Source organism: Artibeus jamaicensis, unplaced genomic scaffold (genome assembly GCF_021234435.1).
Source record: "Artibeus jamaicensis isolate MK-2021 breed Jamaican fruit bat unplaced genomic scaffold, CSHL_Jam_final contig_473, whole genome shotgun sequence".
Classification (NCBI taxonomy): Eukaryota; Metazoa; Chordata; class Mammalia; order Chiroptera; family Phyllostomidae; genus Artibeus; species Artibeus jamaicensis.
Window position 1 is genome coordinate 1,842,747 of NW_026521851.1, and position 17,126 is coordinate 1,859,872.

Here is a 17,126-nt window from a genome sequence, read left to right on the forward strand (position 1 = left end):
GCACAGCATGAATACACCCAGTTGGATTCAAAGCATGTAATTGTCAGGAACGACCGAGGGTGGATAGAACTTTTACAAATCAGGGTCAAGGTTTGTTTACAGGTTGTCACCTTTGCTCTCAGTGTAGAGAGGATGGAATGATTATTGACTGCCTGATTGTTCCTTTACCTGTGACAACTGTCTTCCTCTGGGCAGGCAGGGATGTGATGGTAATTTGAGTTTGAGTTTTGTGGGGCTTCCCCATCTTTTATGGCACAAGTCATTCTACAGGGTGGGGCTGTGGGTCCTTTTTGGGTTTGCCAACCCCATGGACCCCTCATGCTTGATTGGAGCTCATGTTCACAGGGTAAACACTCAGCATCATTTGAAAGTTTTCATCGCTTCTCATTTGTTGTGGTTATTTTATTATTGCAGTGTCTATTAGAACTACATTGTCATTGTCTAATAGTAGTGACAGTTGTCATTGTCACTACTATTAGAGCTGTAGGGAGCATTCCGTTGGTTCTTGGTGCCCCAGGGCAGTGTTCCCCGGCTGCGTTCCCAGGAACACTCACTACTGGGAAGACCTACAGTGGCCGAATCAGTTTGGAAGCTGCTGCAGCACCATGTTTTGCTTGAAGGTTCACAGCATATGAGCCTTTCACAGGCTCTGGGAGTCGCTGCCAGGAAGAAAAACTGTTTGGCCACGTAGCTCTCCGTAGGCTTGATCACAACACTTATTTCCAGTAACATTTAAAATTTCCAGTTCTGTGGGCACACTATGAGAAGCCTTGCCTCTGAATGATCTCTTACAGGTGGAATTGTTGAGGCAAAGTGTCTGATTGCTTATAGGGCTGGAGTACTGGACCAATTATTGGATGGTGCTGGCTGGAACCGCTGTCCTTTGCAGTGTTCCAGGAGGGTGCTCTGGGGTGCTCTTGACTCCATTCAGCCCACCCAGCACCACCAAACCAGTGGATGGAGCTGCAGGGGTGGGGCTGTGGGAAGTCTAGCAGCGTCTTGTTTTGTTTATAAAGGAAGATGGTTGGAGGAGGGGGGCTACACTTCCAGTTGGGAGTGTCATCTACATTCGCAGCTCTTGGCTAGATTGGTATGTCATCCTGCGGGTTCCACATCCCAGAGACACCCAGCATTGGCCAAGTGGTGGGAGTGAGCTGGGAGCCGAGTAGCCTTCAGCTGACCCTGATACAATCACACACTCATGCTGACCTCTGGTGACCAGGAGCTGCCTGGGCCATCTGGAGCAGCATGTGGCCGAGAAGGGTTGACATCATCACGAGGCTGAGTCTGCGAACTACAGATCAGCTCCGTGAGCTCCCGTGCTCCACGGCTGGAGCCTGCTGGCCGGCCTCTGCTGGTTCTTCCTCTGTCCACGTCTCATCCCTCCACAGCGACTGTGAGCCCATGGAAGGCAGAACCGGTCATATTTTCCTTTGGTTCCTGACAGCACCTTGCACAGAGCTGAGTCCGTGGGTGGGGGATGCTGTGGGTGGTGGCAGGGTTGCTGGGACAGGCTGTGGCTTGTCAGAGTGACTTGTAAGTGACCTGAGTCCCCCTGAGTGTGGCAGAATATTAAACAATAGTTGCGTATTTCCTTGACATGGTCAAACACTTTTAAAAATCCTGTGGTTTCTTCTGCTTTGATGTCTGTGACGACTTTTCTTGGTTACTGAAAGTGATAGCCCTGAACACCAATCAGCAGGAGGGCATATCTCTGAGAGCTTTGTCTGCGGGGCACGAGTTGGTATTAGATTTGTGACAGCACCTTGGAGTCGTGTGTGTCTCTCCTTGGTCCTGAGAGACGCAGAAAGTGATGGGAGCAGCCCGCTGTCAGACAAAGCTGCCTCACGACTCTCAGAAAGTAAGGGCCCTGAATTCATGTCATCCGTTTGTCTGACTAGATATTTTCATTTATTTATGGTGCCATCCCTGCCTCCTACCTGCTTCTCAAAAGGACTTAGGACAGAGATAAAACTCATGTCTGAGTTTGGAATGCTCCTCTGGGAAGCTCTGAAAACGATTTTTTTGAAAGGGGAGGTGGGCGTGCTTTTTGTAAGGTCTGTAGGAAGCTGTGGTTCCTGCCCCAGGCGGGGATTCTGCGGGTCCTCCCTGGGGGTACCCGACTGATAGGTGTGCGTGCGTGCGCGCGCCCGGGTGGGCTGCCCAGGCCCCTCGAGCTCTTCATCTGTGGTCAGCCCCATCCTGCCTCTCTCAGTTTCGTCTTGCACAGTGTGTCCTGGAATCGGCCTGCAGAGTTAGTTAGGCAGAGGGTCTCTACCCCAGTGGCCGCTGCACCAGCAGGTCTGGCTGGACACTTGGGATCCACTGGGTGATTTCTAGGGTTACTTTCCAGGATCCATGCAGGAAACTGATTTCTCATTGCTTCCTCCTCAGACAAGGGGGCAACAATATCTGACCCCCATGTACTCCCAGGGTCCCAGAGCGGTTGTCCCTTCCTCAGCTCTCACCAGAACCAGGCTCCTGCTCCCCACCGTGTTTCTCATTGTCCTTCACGCCCTACGGGGAAATTCCCCCTCAGGCAACATCTTTCTCCCCTTCGATATTTGCAGGTTGAGCAGATCCTGAGGAGTTTTAAGAGAGGGGCCTCCAGCCGAGGTCTTGTTTAGGAACTCCACACAGAAGGCTTTGCTAGAAGGTTCTCACCAGATCTCCTCTGAGAAAGTGGCCCATTCTCTGTCCTTCCAAACCTTTCTCTCCTTCCAAACCTTTCTCTCCTTCTCCCAGTGCCTGCCCCCCACCAGGACCCAGGATGGCGAATGCCTGAGCATATGCTCTGCCACTCCACTGCCCCCCGGCCCCCAGCCAGCCCTCCATTCTGTGACCACCTGGGCAGACCAGCCCTCTTGGCTGGGGCTAGAGCCGACACCTGCCTGTGGTCCCTTCTCCACCTTCTCAAGGCTCCACCAGGTGGTTGCTGCACCTGTGCAACCTGCCGAAGATCTGGAGGACTTCCAACACGCGTTTTTCCTACAGACCACCGTCTAGTTTGACATGTCTGTGGTCCAGGGGCAGTTTGCCTGTGCAGCAAAGCTGGAGGCCTGGGGACGTGCACAGTTGGTCAAACTGGGTTAATTTGGTGCTTGGGAAACTCCCGATAACATGGGAGGAGGGGGTGGGGTTTATCTCTGGGACAAGTACGGATTTGCACATAAACCTTAAAGTTATAGAAGACCCTTCCTTTTTTTTAAACATCGTAACAATTTAACTGCCTTTATTTTAAAATTGTATGCACTGCCTAAAAAGCATTTAGCTTAGCAAACTTCCTCATCTGGCGCCCAGGGAGAGGGGGAGGGGAGTCCAGAGCGTGATGTGAGTGCCTCAGGGTCAGCCTATTGCGTCCCCAAACCACTGTGTTTTTCTGTCATTGCAGGTGATTTTCAAAGCCAAGTCAAAGTATTCTCCAGAATTACTCAAGTACCGGTAAGTACCGGGGCATTCTCCTGAGAAAGCAGGTGAAAGGCTCACACGTGAGCTGTCCCCACAGGCGACAGGTGGCTGAACTTTCTGGGTCCCACAGCACGCCCACCTGGTTTAGGAACGAGAGGCCTGTGCCTCTTGAAACCCAAGAGGAAGGGGAGAGGAGCACACCCGAAGCCCACGTGGGCCCTGAGCGTGTGGGAGGCAGAGGGTCCCTGACGCCCGATGGGCCTGGCACCCCTCCTGTCTTCTCCCCACCCTCCTGCGGTGCAGCTGTGGTAGAGCCTGCCCGCTGCATTCCACCTGGTGGCCTGGCCCCAAGAGTAGCCACCACCTGCATATGGGCTCTGTTCTCCAGAGTTGCAGGGCCTGGGTATGGCAGTGGTCACCCCAGCACCATCCGGCAAATACAGTTTTGACCATTAAGCACTCAGCTGGGTACCCTGAGGCAGGGCGGTAGGCTGGGTCTTGGTGGGGCGGGTGGTAAACACTGAGGGTAAAGGTGTCCTTAACAGCAGAAAAACTTGCAGAGTCAGGCCAAGTGCCATCAGTGATGTGTTGCGTGCATGGGCATCTGTGCTGCGGCCTCTGGGCACTGGGGGGTTATGGGAATGTGGTGGAGGAAGTGAGGTCTGTGCCAGGGTGAACAGGAGGGGCTTGCAGTCCAGAAGGGAAGGCCTGCATGCCGGTGTATGCAGAGGGCTGTGGCTCTTCCCAAGTGTGCACAGTGCTCCGTGACCCCCAGGGGAGAACTGGGGGCTGAGAGAGGTCGGACTCGGGCAGAGGGGAGGGGAGGCCAGGCGTCTGGGGACGTGAGGCAGGTGCAGCATGAGGGACAGAGTCTTGATGTCCCTGCCTGAGAGACCTGCACACCGAGGGCAAACGTTTGAGGAAAGGCGACTTTAGCCACTTACCTCCTTGAATCAAAATGAAAATTTTATTATTTTGTTACTTAAAAATATGCAAAAAGGTATACACATTATATTTTATTTAAATATAAGGTCTATCCAGGAGGTGTCCAGCCATGTAACATGAAAAATAGAGACATTTATTGAAGAAGATAGAAGATACATGAAACGTTGTACGTAGGACAATGACACCTCAGTCCCCTTCAGAGTAGGCACCTTGGGACCTCACACAGTTCTCCCAGTCGCCATCAGCTGCCCCATCATGTTTTCCTGGATCTCATCAGTGGTCTGAAATCTCTTCCCTTTCAAAGGTGATTTTAGTTTTGGCAAAATCCAGAAGTGTCAGGGCCCCAAATCTGGGCTGTTGAGGGGCTGAGCCACCTGGGTAATTTGATTTTTGGCCAAAAAAACTCAGCAGGAGAAGTGATGCATGAGCAAGCACATTGTTGTGGTGATAAAGCTGCCAATCACCAGGTGTCCACAGCTGCGGCTTCCTGAATCATCTGAATAGTTTCCGAGGAGGAATATTCAAGCTCAACGCAAAATTTGATGCAGATTCATTGCTGTACTCTCAGTCATTTTGAATGTGACGGCCACACAGTGCACATGCTCACTCAATGGCATCTACCGCCCCCACTGACTAGTACAGTGAAGTTGTCATTGTTCACGCATGTGCAGTCTGGTCTACTCTCCCTGGCTGCCAGGTTACACTAATGTCACCCAAACCATTCATTATATTAACAATGGCTGGACTTATCTCAGACTGACCTTGTATATATCTTAAACTTATAAAGACTTTAGTTAAAATTCTGAAGGTGTATATTTTATTTCCCATTTTATATCCAAAGAAACTGAAGTTCAGAAAATTGCGTAACAGGATCGGCCAAGGTCCGAGGAAGGAGACTCGTGGTGTGGTGTTGTTTTTCTCTGATCTTGGCGCCGCCTTCGCTGCCTTTCGGGTTGTTTGGTTCATGTTTCTGCCATCCAGCTTGGCTGGTGACGCTGGTCCAGGGCAGGAGTTGAAAGGGTCCAGGTATATGGTCCTCCCATGTCTGATTGTAGGTAGCCTTTCCTCTGAGTCCTTAATCTCATCCTCTCCCTCCCTCCGCCCGCCAGCAGTCCCCACCCCACCCCGGGTGGGCTGGGAGCAGAGAGTGAGTGAAGGGTGGGTTGGGGGAGAATATTCTGGTTGGGTTACAGAGCCTACCTTGTCTTGGGTGCTTGGTTGAGTTTGGGGTGACTCAGTGTGGGAGCTTCCAGAAGAAAACTGAAAGTGCAGGTCAGAAAGAAGGATTTACCTATTTTATACCTCTGCTCTTGAGGGATGGGTTTTTCAGGTGAGAAGCGGGGGCGCTGGGCAGACTTGCTCCTGGAACCGGGTGGGATTGGAGAGGCAGGCTGCGTTGTCGGGGTGGGGTGGCGGCTTTCACTGGGAGGGGTTTGCAGAGCGGGAGGGGAAGTCAAATGGAGTCAGCTGGTGGAGGTGAGGAGTGTGGGCTGAGAAGGGCGTCTGGAAGCCAGGAGGCTGAGGTCCTAGAGTGAGAAGCCTGTCAACTCAGATCAGACCATTCAGTCACCAGGTGCTGAGAACCCCTGAAAGTTCTCCATTTCTCTCAGGCAGGTGCCACTGCAGCATTTCACTCAGGAGAGGCCCTTTGACACATTGGCTTCCCATCCCACGCTACTGCAGCAGCCCCACTGTGTTTGTGAGGCTGATGTAGCCAGCCCCGCCCCGCCCACTTTCTCACTCACGCAGCCGCGAGCTCCCGTGTCGGGCAGATGCTGCCCATTTGAATTGTATTTGCTCTTCGACTTTCTCAGTCTGTGTGTTAGAATCGTTGGCTTAGGAAATACGAACACGGGGCACAGGAGTGCACGAGAGTACTTTGACTTTAAACATTTTTAGCTGTTTTTTCTCCATCGTTGATTTCTTTTTTAAATAAAAAATATAACAAGCCATGCTTTGCTTTTCCCTTTCTGTAAGAAGTCGAAGGTGTTAGAACTTCATCAGTGCCGTCCCCTCACGTTGGGAGGTGGTGAGGCGCTGGCCAAGCTGGAGAGCAAGAGCGAGGGCGAGGGGTGCTGCCTGAGGACTCGCCTCGCTCTGCGCTTGCTGACCTGCCGGGAGCTGCTGCTTCTGCCCTCACAAGCAAGTGCTCATCCCAGATGCCAGCCCCCACTTATTTTCTGTTTCTTTTTACGTGTAATTTATTGATTATGCTATTCCAGTTGTCCCACTTTCCCCCTTCATTCCCCTCTGCACAGCACCTCCCCTCACCAGCATTTCTCCCCCAGTTCATGTCCATGGGTCGTACATACAAGTTCTTTGGCTTCTCCATTCCCACTGGTTTTCTTATCTGTCTCTTCTGTCATCATGGGCTGTTTATTCTGACCCTGTAGTTTGGGTTGAAAAGAAGTCATTTTTAGGCACAAAATACCATTCCCATGGAAACAGCCCTGCTGTTCAGCCCTGCCTGCTCTGATCCCCAGTGGTAAACTCTCCACCCTCCAAATCTCCCCTTTTCTTCTGGAGCCACAGGCCAAGGGGGAAGCGTTATGCTGTATAAGGTACTTTTTTCACTATGAAAGTTGTATAAGTTCACTAGAAAAAATTACGAGACAGAAAGAGAAGTTGCGAATTTACACATGTGGAAAGAAGTAGTAGAGCACGTCTACGGACCGCTCCTCCCAGCATGTTCCCTCGGGGAACGAAGTGATGTGTTTCTTTGTGGGTTCTCAGTGTACGGCTTCCAGGACAGAGCTGGTGTTTTTTCTTTCTCAGTTTTGGTTCCTCAGTTTTATCTTACCGACAGGTCATTAGTACTTTTTCCATGTTGTTTCCATAAGAGGGCAGCAGGCTTTTCTGTAGTAGGTGGTTCTTTAGGCGCCAAGAGTTGGATTTGATAGAAGTCCAGGGGTGGGAAGGTTTCAGGGAGAAAAACGGGCTTGTGTAGACAGGGAGATGGGGACAGCGGGACAGGTTTGGGGACAGTGAGGAGACTGGTTTAATTAGCATGCTGTGCACCCATCGGTTGGTCTGGCTGTGGACTGCAGGGGGTGGGCAGGCATCAATCAGGGCACTGTGGCGTTAGTTCTGGTCAGAGGACACGAGGCCCAGCCGTGGTGGTGAGAATGGGAGAGGGGCAGAGTCGGGGGAGCGGGAGTAAGGAGCCTGTGCAGTTTGACCAGTGATTGAAGGTGTGTGGGGGAGTGAGTGTCTGTAGTGTGTGTGTGTGTGTGTGAATGTTTGTGAGTGTGAAAGTATGTTTAATGTGTGTTCGTGTGTTTGTAAACTGAGTGTGTCTTAGTGTGTATGTTTGTATGTGGAAGTGTGTGAGTGAATGTGAGTATGAATGTGTGTGAATGTGTGTGCATATGTGTTAGTGTGTATGTTCGTGGAAGTGTTTGTGGATGTGAGAATATGTGTGTCTGTGAGCGTGCATGCGTGTTGGAATGTTAGTGTGTTTGCCCGTGTGTGTGCTTGAGTGTGTTAGTGTGTTTTTATGTGGGCGTGTGTGCGAGTGTGTTTGTGAGAGTGAATGTGTGTGTATGTCTGTGACTGTGGGCAAAGAAGCAAGCTCTCTGCAGTCCGAAGCATCAAGGTGGAGATTGTTCACGGTGGGACTGTGGTGGTTCTGAACGCTGGGGGCGGATCATTAGGGAGGAAGCGTGGACATGGAGGTGACCCCAGTGGCAGGCTGGTTGGCACGAGAGTCTGGACGAAGGACAGAGGCGGTGGCCTGAGGTGGCCTTTAGAGCTTGGTTATGCAGAAGCTGTCTCTGAAGAAAGAGGGTGTGGAAGAGAGAGCCCAGGACGTCATTGTCACTTCGGGGAAAGAAGAGGAAGAGGAAGCAGGGGCTCCCCAGGGCCAGGTCAGAAGAGGAGGGGGGCCTGAGGAAGGTTGGGGAGAGGGTGCTCTAAGATTATACCTTTGAGTTAGTGAGTTGGTCATGGGGCCTGGGAGAATGGGGTTGGCATCAGGCCCAGAACCCCTATGAGGAAGTAATTTTCTGGAATTTGCTGTCGACAAAAGGAGGGGCTCTGTGGGGTGAGGACAGAGGGGACAGCAAGAGGTGCAGAGCCCCCAATCCTCGGGCAGGTCTCTGAGGAGGGAAGGAGCGTCATCCACCTCTCACAGCTGAGGACGTGTGGCCCAGCCTGCCGGCAGCCTCGCTCTGATTGTATCCGGCCCCTATCTCCCTGGTCACACCAGGCCAGTGAGGGTGAAGGCCGAGGCTGGGTGATGAGTCACCGCCTATGACAGTCCGAGCTGGGAAGGGCACGGGGGCCACCACAAAGCAGTGGTGGAGCCACTGTGGGGGCAGGGCACGCCTGTTCCCTGGCGCAGCACTGCCCCGGGCCCTGCGTTGACCGCACACCGCTTTCATAGCAGAGGACGAAGACTAAGAACTTCTGTCCACGGTGGCACCTCAGGCCACCCCACGGGCAGCTGTTGGGAAGGCCCGGCGTCCGGAGGGCACTTCCTCCAGAGGCCGTGCCGTTGTGCAGGTGGGAGTGCCCCACATCCACCACAGAGGCACAGCAGATGGTGATAAATCCATGAAAATGGGCTTTCGAGGAACCAGGAGGCAGATTTTCTGTGACTCCCAAAGACCTGCCTTTCTCCCTGTCTCCCTGCCCCCGACTTCCCCACTTGAGACAATGTGGTTTAGAACAGAGGACAGTGCCGGGCCAGCTGCCCATGGGCGCTCTCCCCGGCTGGCTCTCTTGGCAGCCCAGCACGTGGCCCCACCTCATGTCTGTACGTCTGTCTGGGAGGAAGTGAAAGCTTGGCCTGTCAGGGACCTGGCCCATGGTGCCACAGGAATTTCCTAGTTCCCTGGCCCTGACCTACCCTCTTCCCTAAGCCCCACCATGGGGGGAAGATTTCAGGAAGAGAAGAAATACTCCCTTGTCAGAGGGACAGTGTTCCATGTGGCCAGGGTCCTGGTCTTAGCAACGGGAAAGCAAGGGACATAGTCCAGGGCCTGAAGACGAGGGTGGGCGGTGTATTGAGCACTTGCCGTGGGCCCAGCCTGACGTTTTGGCACAGGGGACACAGTGCGGGGGCGGAGGGCCTTCCTGAGCTCAATCTGCTCGGGGAGATGGTGGCACCCAGAACTGAACAGCCATACCGGTGTGCACTCCGTGATGGGGACCGCAGTGGACAGTATGGAGGGCCAGCTGGGGGTGGGGTGACGTGGGCACTCCACCCAGAGGGACCGGCAGGGACATGACAGTTGGTGAGAGTGAGGTGGATTAGAAGGGCCTTGACCAGTGATCCCATGCTATGTTTATTTTTCCAACAAAATTTGTTGCTGCTTGAAAAGCTTTCAGTGTGTAACTGCACATGGAAGTGCGTCTGTGAGACGGCCGAGCCCTGCCCGTCACCGTCCCTGCAGCACCGCTGGGCCCTGGCCCTCCCCCACCTCTCTCAGCTCCTTTTGTGGCATCGCCTGCCCAGGTCTCGCTGGTCACACTCCGTTCTCGGCTCCGGGCCATCGCCTCCTGACTGGAGTCCCGTCATCCTGTCCCGCTCCACTGTCCCTCTGCGTACCCACCCGTGGGCTGCCAGCCCCTGCAGCTTCTCTCCCACCCCATCTGCCCCTGCAGGCTGTCCAGCCCCAGCAGGGCTGTGGTGGGAACAGCCTCCATCCTCTGACTCCATCTTGAAGGATGAGCTGCTCCAGTTCAAGTTGTTTCCCCGAAAGGGCCGGGCTTGTGGTGGCTGCTGGAAAGAAGAGGGACCCGCCTCCCAATTCTGATGCAGACGCACGTCTTCACCTGGACTCACTCGTGTTTCCAGAGCCCCTGCTAGCACGGGGTGACGGGGGTGTGGGGAGCTGACAGAAAGCGCCAAACCTCCACCTCCCTGGGGAGGGCGCGGGTCAGCCCGTCCACATGCTTCCGTGTCAGGGGGACCCTCGTCTGTGAAGCTAAAGCACAGGGACCAGGAAGGCACAGGCAGAGGTGTGCCTGTGTGCATGTGTGTGCATGCATGTGCACACATGTACACACATGTGCCTGTAAGGGGTACAGGAGGCCGGAAAGGCTTCATGGAAGAAGTGATATTCGAGCTGCAATCTGAAGGATGAGGAATAAGGCCCAAAAAGTTCCTTTGACAGAATGTTCTGAAAAATCAGGTGAGGGACTTTGCTAGTGAACAGGAAATTATTATTGCGTTCAAGTTAGCTGGGGGGCCATGGGGTTGATTACAAGGCCCTGTCACCCGCAAGCAGGAACCCAAACTGTAGCTGCTCCTCCATCTCCTCTGTCTCTGTTTTTCTGTCCATTTCTCTGTGCCTGTCCCCCGTACCCTTCACACGGGCTCCTGTCACTGGTGTCTGAGCTGGTACTCAAACCCAGGTCTTTGTGTCCTGGTCTGTGACAGCTTTAGAAACACCGTCACTGTCTGGCACCAAAACCACTTCTGGCTGATGGTCTTTTGCCTTTGGATTTGCGAATGTTCAGCTTGCACCAGCCTGGTTTTGAGCCCAGCAAGCCTGTCTCTCGTTGGTGTGCCTGTTAAGCAGTGTCCACCTGAAGGAAGTGCGAGGTGGACAGGCTGTGGGCTGTGGTGTTAGCAGGTCTGAGAAGTCTTCATAGAGACCTTACACAGGTCACTGAAGAAGTGTGTGGCTCTGAGAAGCTATGAGTTCACAGTGGCTAGAGACCAGGACGGCCGGCAGCATCTGCCCTGGGCAAGCTGGTGTGAGGGCTCCCCGCTACAAGTGAGTGCCCCCCGACTCCCACTTCTTCAGTTACCTTTTAAAATAAACATGACCTCAGCCACCAAAGACTGCGTGCAGGGTATAATTTAGTGTATTTTCGGTTGTTGGCACCAAGGCTCACACAGGCTGACTTTGCCCCAAGTCCCCGGAGCCCAGGATGATGACTGGCTCACTGGAACCCTCTCTGCAGTCCAGCCTGCCCTCCAGACTCCGGACGCTTGGACGCAGTGAGCGCCGGGCGTTCACGCCCCGTTCAATCTTTAGTCTGCCCAGCAACAGGGCAGGTGAGGCTCCGAGAGCTGATGTACTTTCCTGAGGGCATGAGAGGTGGTCAGCCTGCAATTGGAGTCCTCGCCAGCCACCTGCACAGCCTGCCTGTGAAGTGTTTGTTAACGTTGGTGGGTTCCGCACCTAGCAGGTCACCAAAGAAGGTCTGCTTTTTTCTGGATTGATCCAGACCGTGCAGCCACATGCGTGTCGTGGTGCCTCACACGCCGCTCTCGCCGCTTCCAGGTTACCCCTCTACCTGGCCTCGCTCCTCATCAGCCTCGTGTTCCTCTTGGTGAATCTCACCTGTGCCGTGCTGGTGAGGACGGGCAGCTGGGAGAGGAAAGCCATCGTCTCCGTGCGCGTGGCCATCAACGACACGCTCTTCGTGCTGTGTGCCGTCTCGCTCTCCGTCTGCCTCTACAAAATCTCCAAGATGTCCTTGGCCAACATTTACTTGGAGTCCAAGGTAAGGTGGAAACGTGACCGAGAGCCCTCCATTCGGCGTGTTCTAAAAATAGTATCCCGGTTTGCAAACAGACTCAACAGACACCTTTCACAGCTGACCTTCAAATGACCAGGCACACTGGTGGCCAGAACCCAGCAGCACGGGGGTCGAGGAACTTTTCATGCAAGAAGCATTCCATCTGGGCGGCTCTGTGTATCGGAGGGAGGAATTATTCCCTGGTTTGTAGATACGGTGGTTTAACCGCATTTTAAAGGACAGGTGGGGAGATTCTGCTAAAATGTTACTAGAAACACACATCAGTGTTCACTGGGTTCCAGGCACTTTTCTGAGCGCAGGACAAGTGTCACCTCACAACTGGGTGAGTCCATCTTCTCTCCACCTTGTGGATGAGGAAGCTGAGGCACACAAGTCACTAGGCCCCCCCCAGGCGTGTAGCTGTAGGGGCCAGCATCTCCCCGGCCTCCTGGCTGCAGGTCTGCCCTCCCCATCCCGGGTTGCACCGCAGTGGAGACTTGGGTGCAGGTTCTTGTGGATGGGCAAGGCCCTTGAGGGTCTCCAAGGAAGAGGGTCTCCAAGGCAGAGGGAGCTGGCCCTGGAGTTCAGGACGCCTTTGCTGTCGCTGACTGTTCAGGGAGGGAGTCAGACAAGGGCCACACAACCCAGGTGTTCTTTCCTGTCCCAGGATGCAGAGGAGCTGGCAGGCTACTCAGGCTGGGGGCCCAGCACCCCCACCAGTCTGACCCCTGCTCTCCCTCCATTGAGAAGCCTAGTGGAGTGTGGGGGGTGGGGAGCAGATGCTGGGTGTTCCCGGGCTGTGGGACCCCCACCCTCGTCACTCAGCCTCTGGCTTGGTTTTTGCACGAGGACAAGGGTTGAGTGGTCTCTGGTGCCTGTGTTCCTGGAATTCCGTGGCTGAGTGTCCTTGGCTGTCCCTGGGTCCGCCTCCTCTGTGCTGGCCCATCTGGCTGTGGGGCAGCTCTGACTCCCTCAGTGTCTTCAGTGACTGGTTGGTTCAAACCTGTGCTTCTAATGTCAAAATACAAGCCTTAATCAGAGCCCTCTCTGAACTGGCTGAACTCTTGCAAAATCCTGGCAAGAAGTAAGTGTGGCAGACTAGTTTTCCATCTATAAATTTTGATGAGTTTTCATCTTGATTTTGCCTTAATTTTCTGTTAATTGTATTATGTACCACCTAGGGGCCATACACAGCTTTTAACAACAGAATTGTGGTTTTAAGAGGAGGGTTAAGTTTCACATTGTCAGTTACCATTGAGGTCACTTCCATGGCAAACAAGCTAACAAACCTCTGCTGTCAGAACTGAATAGCTTGGGTTGAGTTACTGACTTCCAAATGCAAAACTCAGAAACGAATTTCAGTTTTCTTTACCTGTTTCCAGCTGGGGGTCCTCTAACTGACTTTGGAAATGGACAGTTAATGGACAGTTCATAATCTGGGTCACGGTCACTGATTCCCACCTGCTCCAAGTCCAGAGTCCATCGGAACCCCCTCCTCCCAGCCTGGAAGGTGCTGGGTTTTGAGGAAGCACTCGCTGCCCAGGGCTGCAGGCATCTGCTCGGCTCCCTCTAGGCTGCTGTGCCCCCCGAGCGTATCTGGTTGTCCTTAGATCAGAGGTGGGCACTGGGCTCCCAGGCCCCCCTCGGAGCTGTGTAGTGGCCCTTGGAGACTGCACAAAGAAGCATTCTGACCTTCTTGTTCTTACCAGCCCGGCCTTGGGCACGTGGCCCACATTTTAGACCCATTGGAGGAACCCCCTAATCAAAGCCCAGGCTTCTCTGTGCAGATAGTTTGAGATTTCAGAAGGACTGCGGCATGTGGGTCTGAGGCCTGGGGGTGAGGGTCCTGACGGGCCCTGGGTGGGCACAGGGTGTTTGGGGAGGAGGCCCGTGTCTGCACCAGAGCGGGCGTGCCCCTCACGGCTGTCACTCTTCCAGGGCTCCTCCGTGTGTCAGGTGACCACCGTCGGTGTGACCGTCATCCTGCTGTACACCTCCCGAGCCTGCTACAACCTGTTCACCCTGTCCTTCTCTCAGAGCAGGAGCGTCCACTCCTTTGATTACGACTGGTACAATGTGTCAGACCAGGTCAGTGGGCATGCAAGGTGTCACCGGCACGGCCCCTCTTTGCTTCGTGGCACCTAAGGTGGCAGAGCGTTTGAAGCTCTTTGCTGTTAAAGAGCTGGGTCACCTTCAGAGTCACTCACCTGTGAGGTATCTGCCTCCTTGTCTGTGAAACGGGATCGTAGCACCTGCTGCTCCAGCACAACTGCGATGCACACGTGTGCGCGCACACACATACATCCTTTCTCCTTTGCACCTTCTGGGGGCTCCTGTTAAGCTGCTTAAACATTTTTAAGTGCTTACATATAAATGTAAATGCTCTTACTGAAGGGTGAAATTCACACAGGTAAAACATTATATTTAGGTTTCAGAAAATACATGAAACTACAGAGTTATAAGAATCTTTTTTTTTGATGGAGTGGGGACACTAATGGCATTTGTGAAAGTCCAGAGGAAAGTGCTCGAGGACATGAAAGTGTTGGCAAAAGCTCATTTTACCCGTGGTCTCAATGGGATACTCTATCTCTTCTTAACATATTCAGATGGTCATAAATTATAAAGCAAAAGTACAAAGGTAGTGAAATATTAACTGGCAACCATGTTCACAGAAGCTCAGAATAAAAAGGAATGAGAACGAGCTGGCGTTCTCTCATTTGACAAGCACCGATTCCCCTCTCCCGTCCTGGACAGAGAGCTGGGCCTGCGGAAGTGAGCAGAACCCCTCCCTGCAGAGAGCTGATGTCCCCAAGGAGACATACAGACACCGTTACCATAAGGAAGTAGAACTTGTAGAAGAGAGTCTATTGGATTGTATTGCAAAGGCTTCTTCGCTTTTCCTGGAAAAACACTGACTCCCCACTGCTACACGTCCACTTCTGAAATCCCCAGCAGCGCTCAGAACCTGGACTGGGTTAGGGCTGTGGGGGAGAGAAGGAAATGACCGAGATGGGTTAAACCTGTGAGGACAAGCTGTCTTCAGAAAAGGCCCAGTGAGGTGCTATAATTAGAAAGGATTAAAACAGCAACCAGCCCCCTTCCCCCCCGCCCCCACCAACAGCAGACGCAGGACGAGGGCACTGTGGCAAGGCGCTGATGAAGGTGTACCCAGTGTTGAGAGTATCACGTATGTAAAAATGTAAACTTTAAACATGATACTCATAATACAGAAAGGATCGTTATTGTAGTAAAATATAAAATTTACCTTTTTAACAACTTACTGGCCGTAGCGTGGTGACATTGCTGTGCAGCCATCAACACTGTCCCCTCCAGAAATTTCTCGCCTTCCCAAACTGAAACTCTCAACCAATTACAGAACAGATTTGGTTTTAACAAAATTATTATTTCAATTTTGAGCTTATAACAAATAAAAGCTTATAACAAACTTAAAATATGGTTACAATTTCTAAACTTGTGTTCTTTTTAGTGGACATTTTTACAGACATCTAGGCTGTGTAGGGCAGCCAGTGGAATTCGAGAGCAAGGCTGGGCTGCAGTCGCACGTGCCGTCCGGGAGAATGGCGTGTTGAGACGTGTCACAGGTGGAACTCGAGGTGCAGGTTTTCTGAAGAGTCCATGACTTGTTTTGGTTACCATACATAAATACGCCGTGACAGCGAAGGACCCAGAACCAGCTTAGGTGACCGGCCCCCTACAGCGGGGTCTTGGCGCGCTGGTTTTAAACTGACGGCCTTGCTGGTCAAGTGGCCGAGACACCCCCTGCGCTTCCCCTGCATGCCTTCCGCCCGCCCGCAGGGACAGAGCGTCCACCCGAGGCTGCTCGGCCACCGCTCTGGTCCAGAAGCTTGATGTCCTGGACACAGACTGTTTTCTAGAGGTTCTCACCTGCACAGAGCTTTGAAGAGTAAAGAATGGGACAAGGCTAGTGTGAAGACGTTTGTACACTGGCACGCTTACCCTAGGATGACTCTTACATACTTCCCTTAAGAATTTGGCACAAGACGACACATTCTCATTATTTAGCTGGTGGAGAAAAGACAGTCAACTTTTATCTGGGACTCAATGTGGACGTGAGGAAGAATTTGGAAGGGGAAGTAATGAAACACCAGAGAGTGGCAGGAGCACCTGTGGTTGGGACCATTAGTAGTGGGTTGGCCAAAAAGTGTGTTTGGTTTTTTCTGTACTAAGATGGCTCTAGTAGCACTTAGTTGTCTTTAACTTCATTGGGAACAATTTTATTAGATTGTGTTGTGTCAGCTGTCGTATCAGTGTATGTTTAAAAAAAGGTAATCAAAATTGGTGAATGTTTGTGTAGCCATTTTAATATTAAAGATTGAAGAAAAGAGGCAACATTTTCAGCCTATTATGCTTTATTATTTTTAAATATATTTTTATTTTATTGATTATGCCATTACATTTGTTCTATTTCCCCCTTCATTCACCTCCACCCTGTACACCCCTCCCCCACCATTCCCCCCTTTAGTTCATGAACACGTGTCTCAAGTTCTTTAGATTCTATATTTCCCCTACTATTCTTGCCCTCCCCCTATCTATTTTCTACCTACCATCTATGCTACTTATTTTCTGTACCTTCTCCCCCCTTCTCTTCCTCCCACTCCCCTGTTGCTAACCCTCCATGAGATCTTCATTTCTATGGTTCTGCTCCTGATCTAGCTGTCCTCTTAGTTTGCTTTTGTTTTAGGTGTGGTTCTTAAAACTGTGAGTTTGCTGTCCTTTCACTGTTCATCTTTTTTATCTCCTTTTTCTTAGATAAGTCCCTTTAACATTTCATATAATAAGGGCTTGGTGATGATGAACTCCTTGAATTTGATCTTACCTGAGAAGCACTTTATCTGCCCTTCCATTCTAAACGAAAGGATAGAGCAATCTTGGATGTAGGTCTTTGGTTTTCATGACTTGGAATACTTCTTTCCAGCCCCTTCTTGCCTGTAAGGTCTCTTTTGAGAAATCCGCTGACAATCTGATGGGAGCTCCTTTGTAGGTGACTATCCCCTTATCTCTTGCTGCTTCTAGGATTCTCTCCTTCATTTTAATTTTGGCTAATGGAATTATGAGGTGCCTTGGTTTGTTCCTCCTTGGGTCCAACTTCTTTGGGACTCTCTGAGCTTCCTGGATTTCCTGGAAGTCTATTTCCTTTGCCAGAATGGGGAAGTTCTCTTTTATTATTTATTCAAATAAGGTTTCTACTCGTGACTCTTCCTCTTCCCCTTCTGGTACCCCTATAATTCAGATGTTGGAGAATTTAAAGATGTCCT

General features: G+C 52.0%; 1 protein-coding gene across 1 annotated transcript in view; it reads left to right on the plus strand.

Moving 5' to 3' along the window:
- GPR137B (G protein-coupled receptor 137B) overlaps positions 1–17,126 on the plus strand; it is a 45,755-nt gene that overhangs the window by 16,719 nt on the left and 11,910 nt on the right. Inside the window, exons 2-4 of the mRNA XM_037168160.2 lie at positions 3,392–3,441; positions 11,592–11,814; positions 13,768–13,917. Coding sequence (XP_037024055.2) covers positions 3,392–3,441; positions 11,592–11,814; positions 13,768–13,917 — 423 coding nt within the window. The remainder of the gene's footprint in view (positions 1–3,391; positions 3,442–11,591; positions 11,815–13,767; positions 13,918–17,126) is intronic.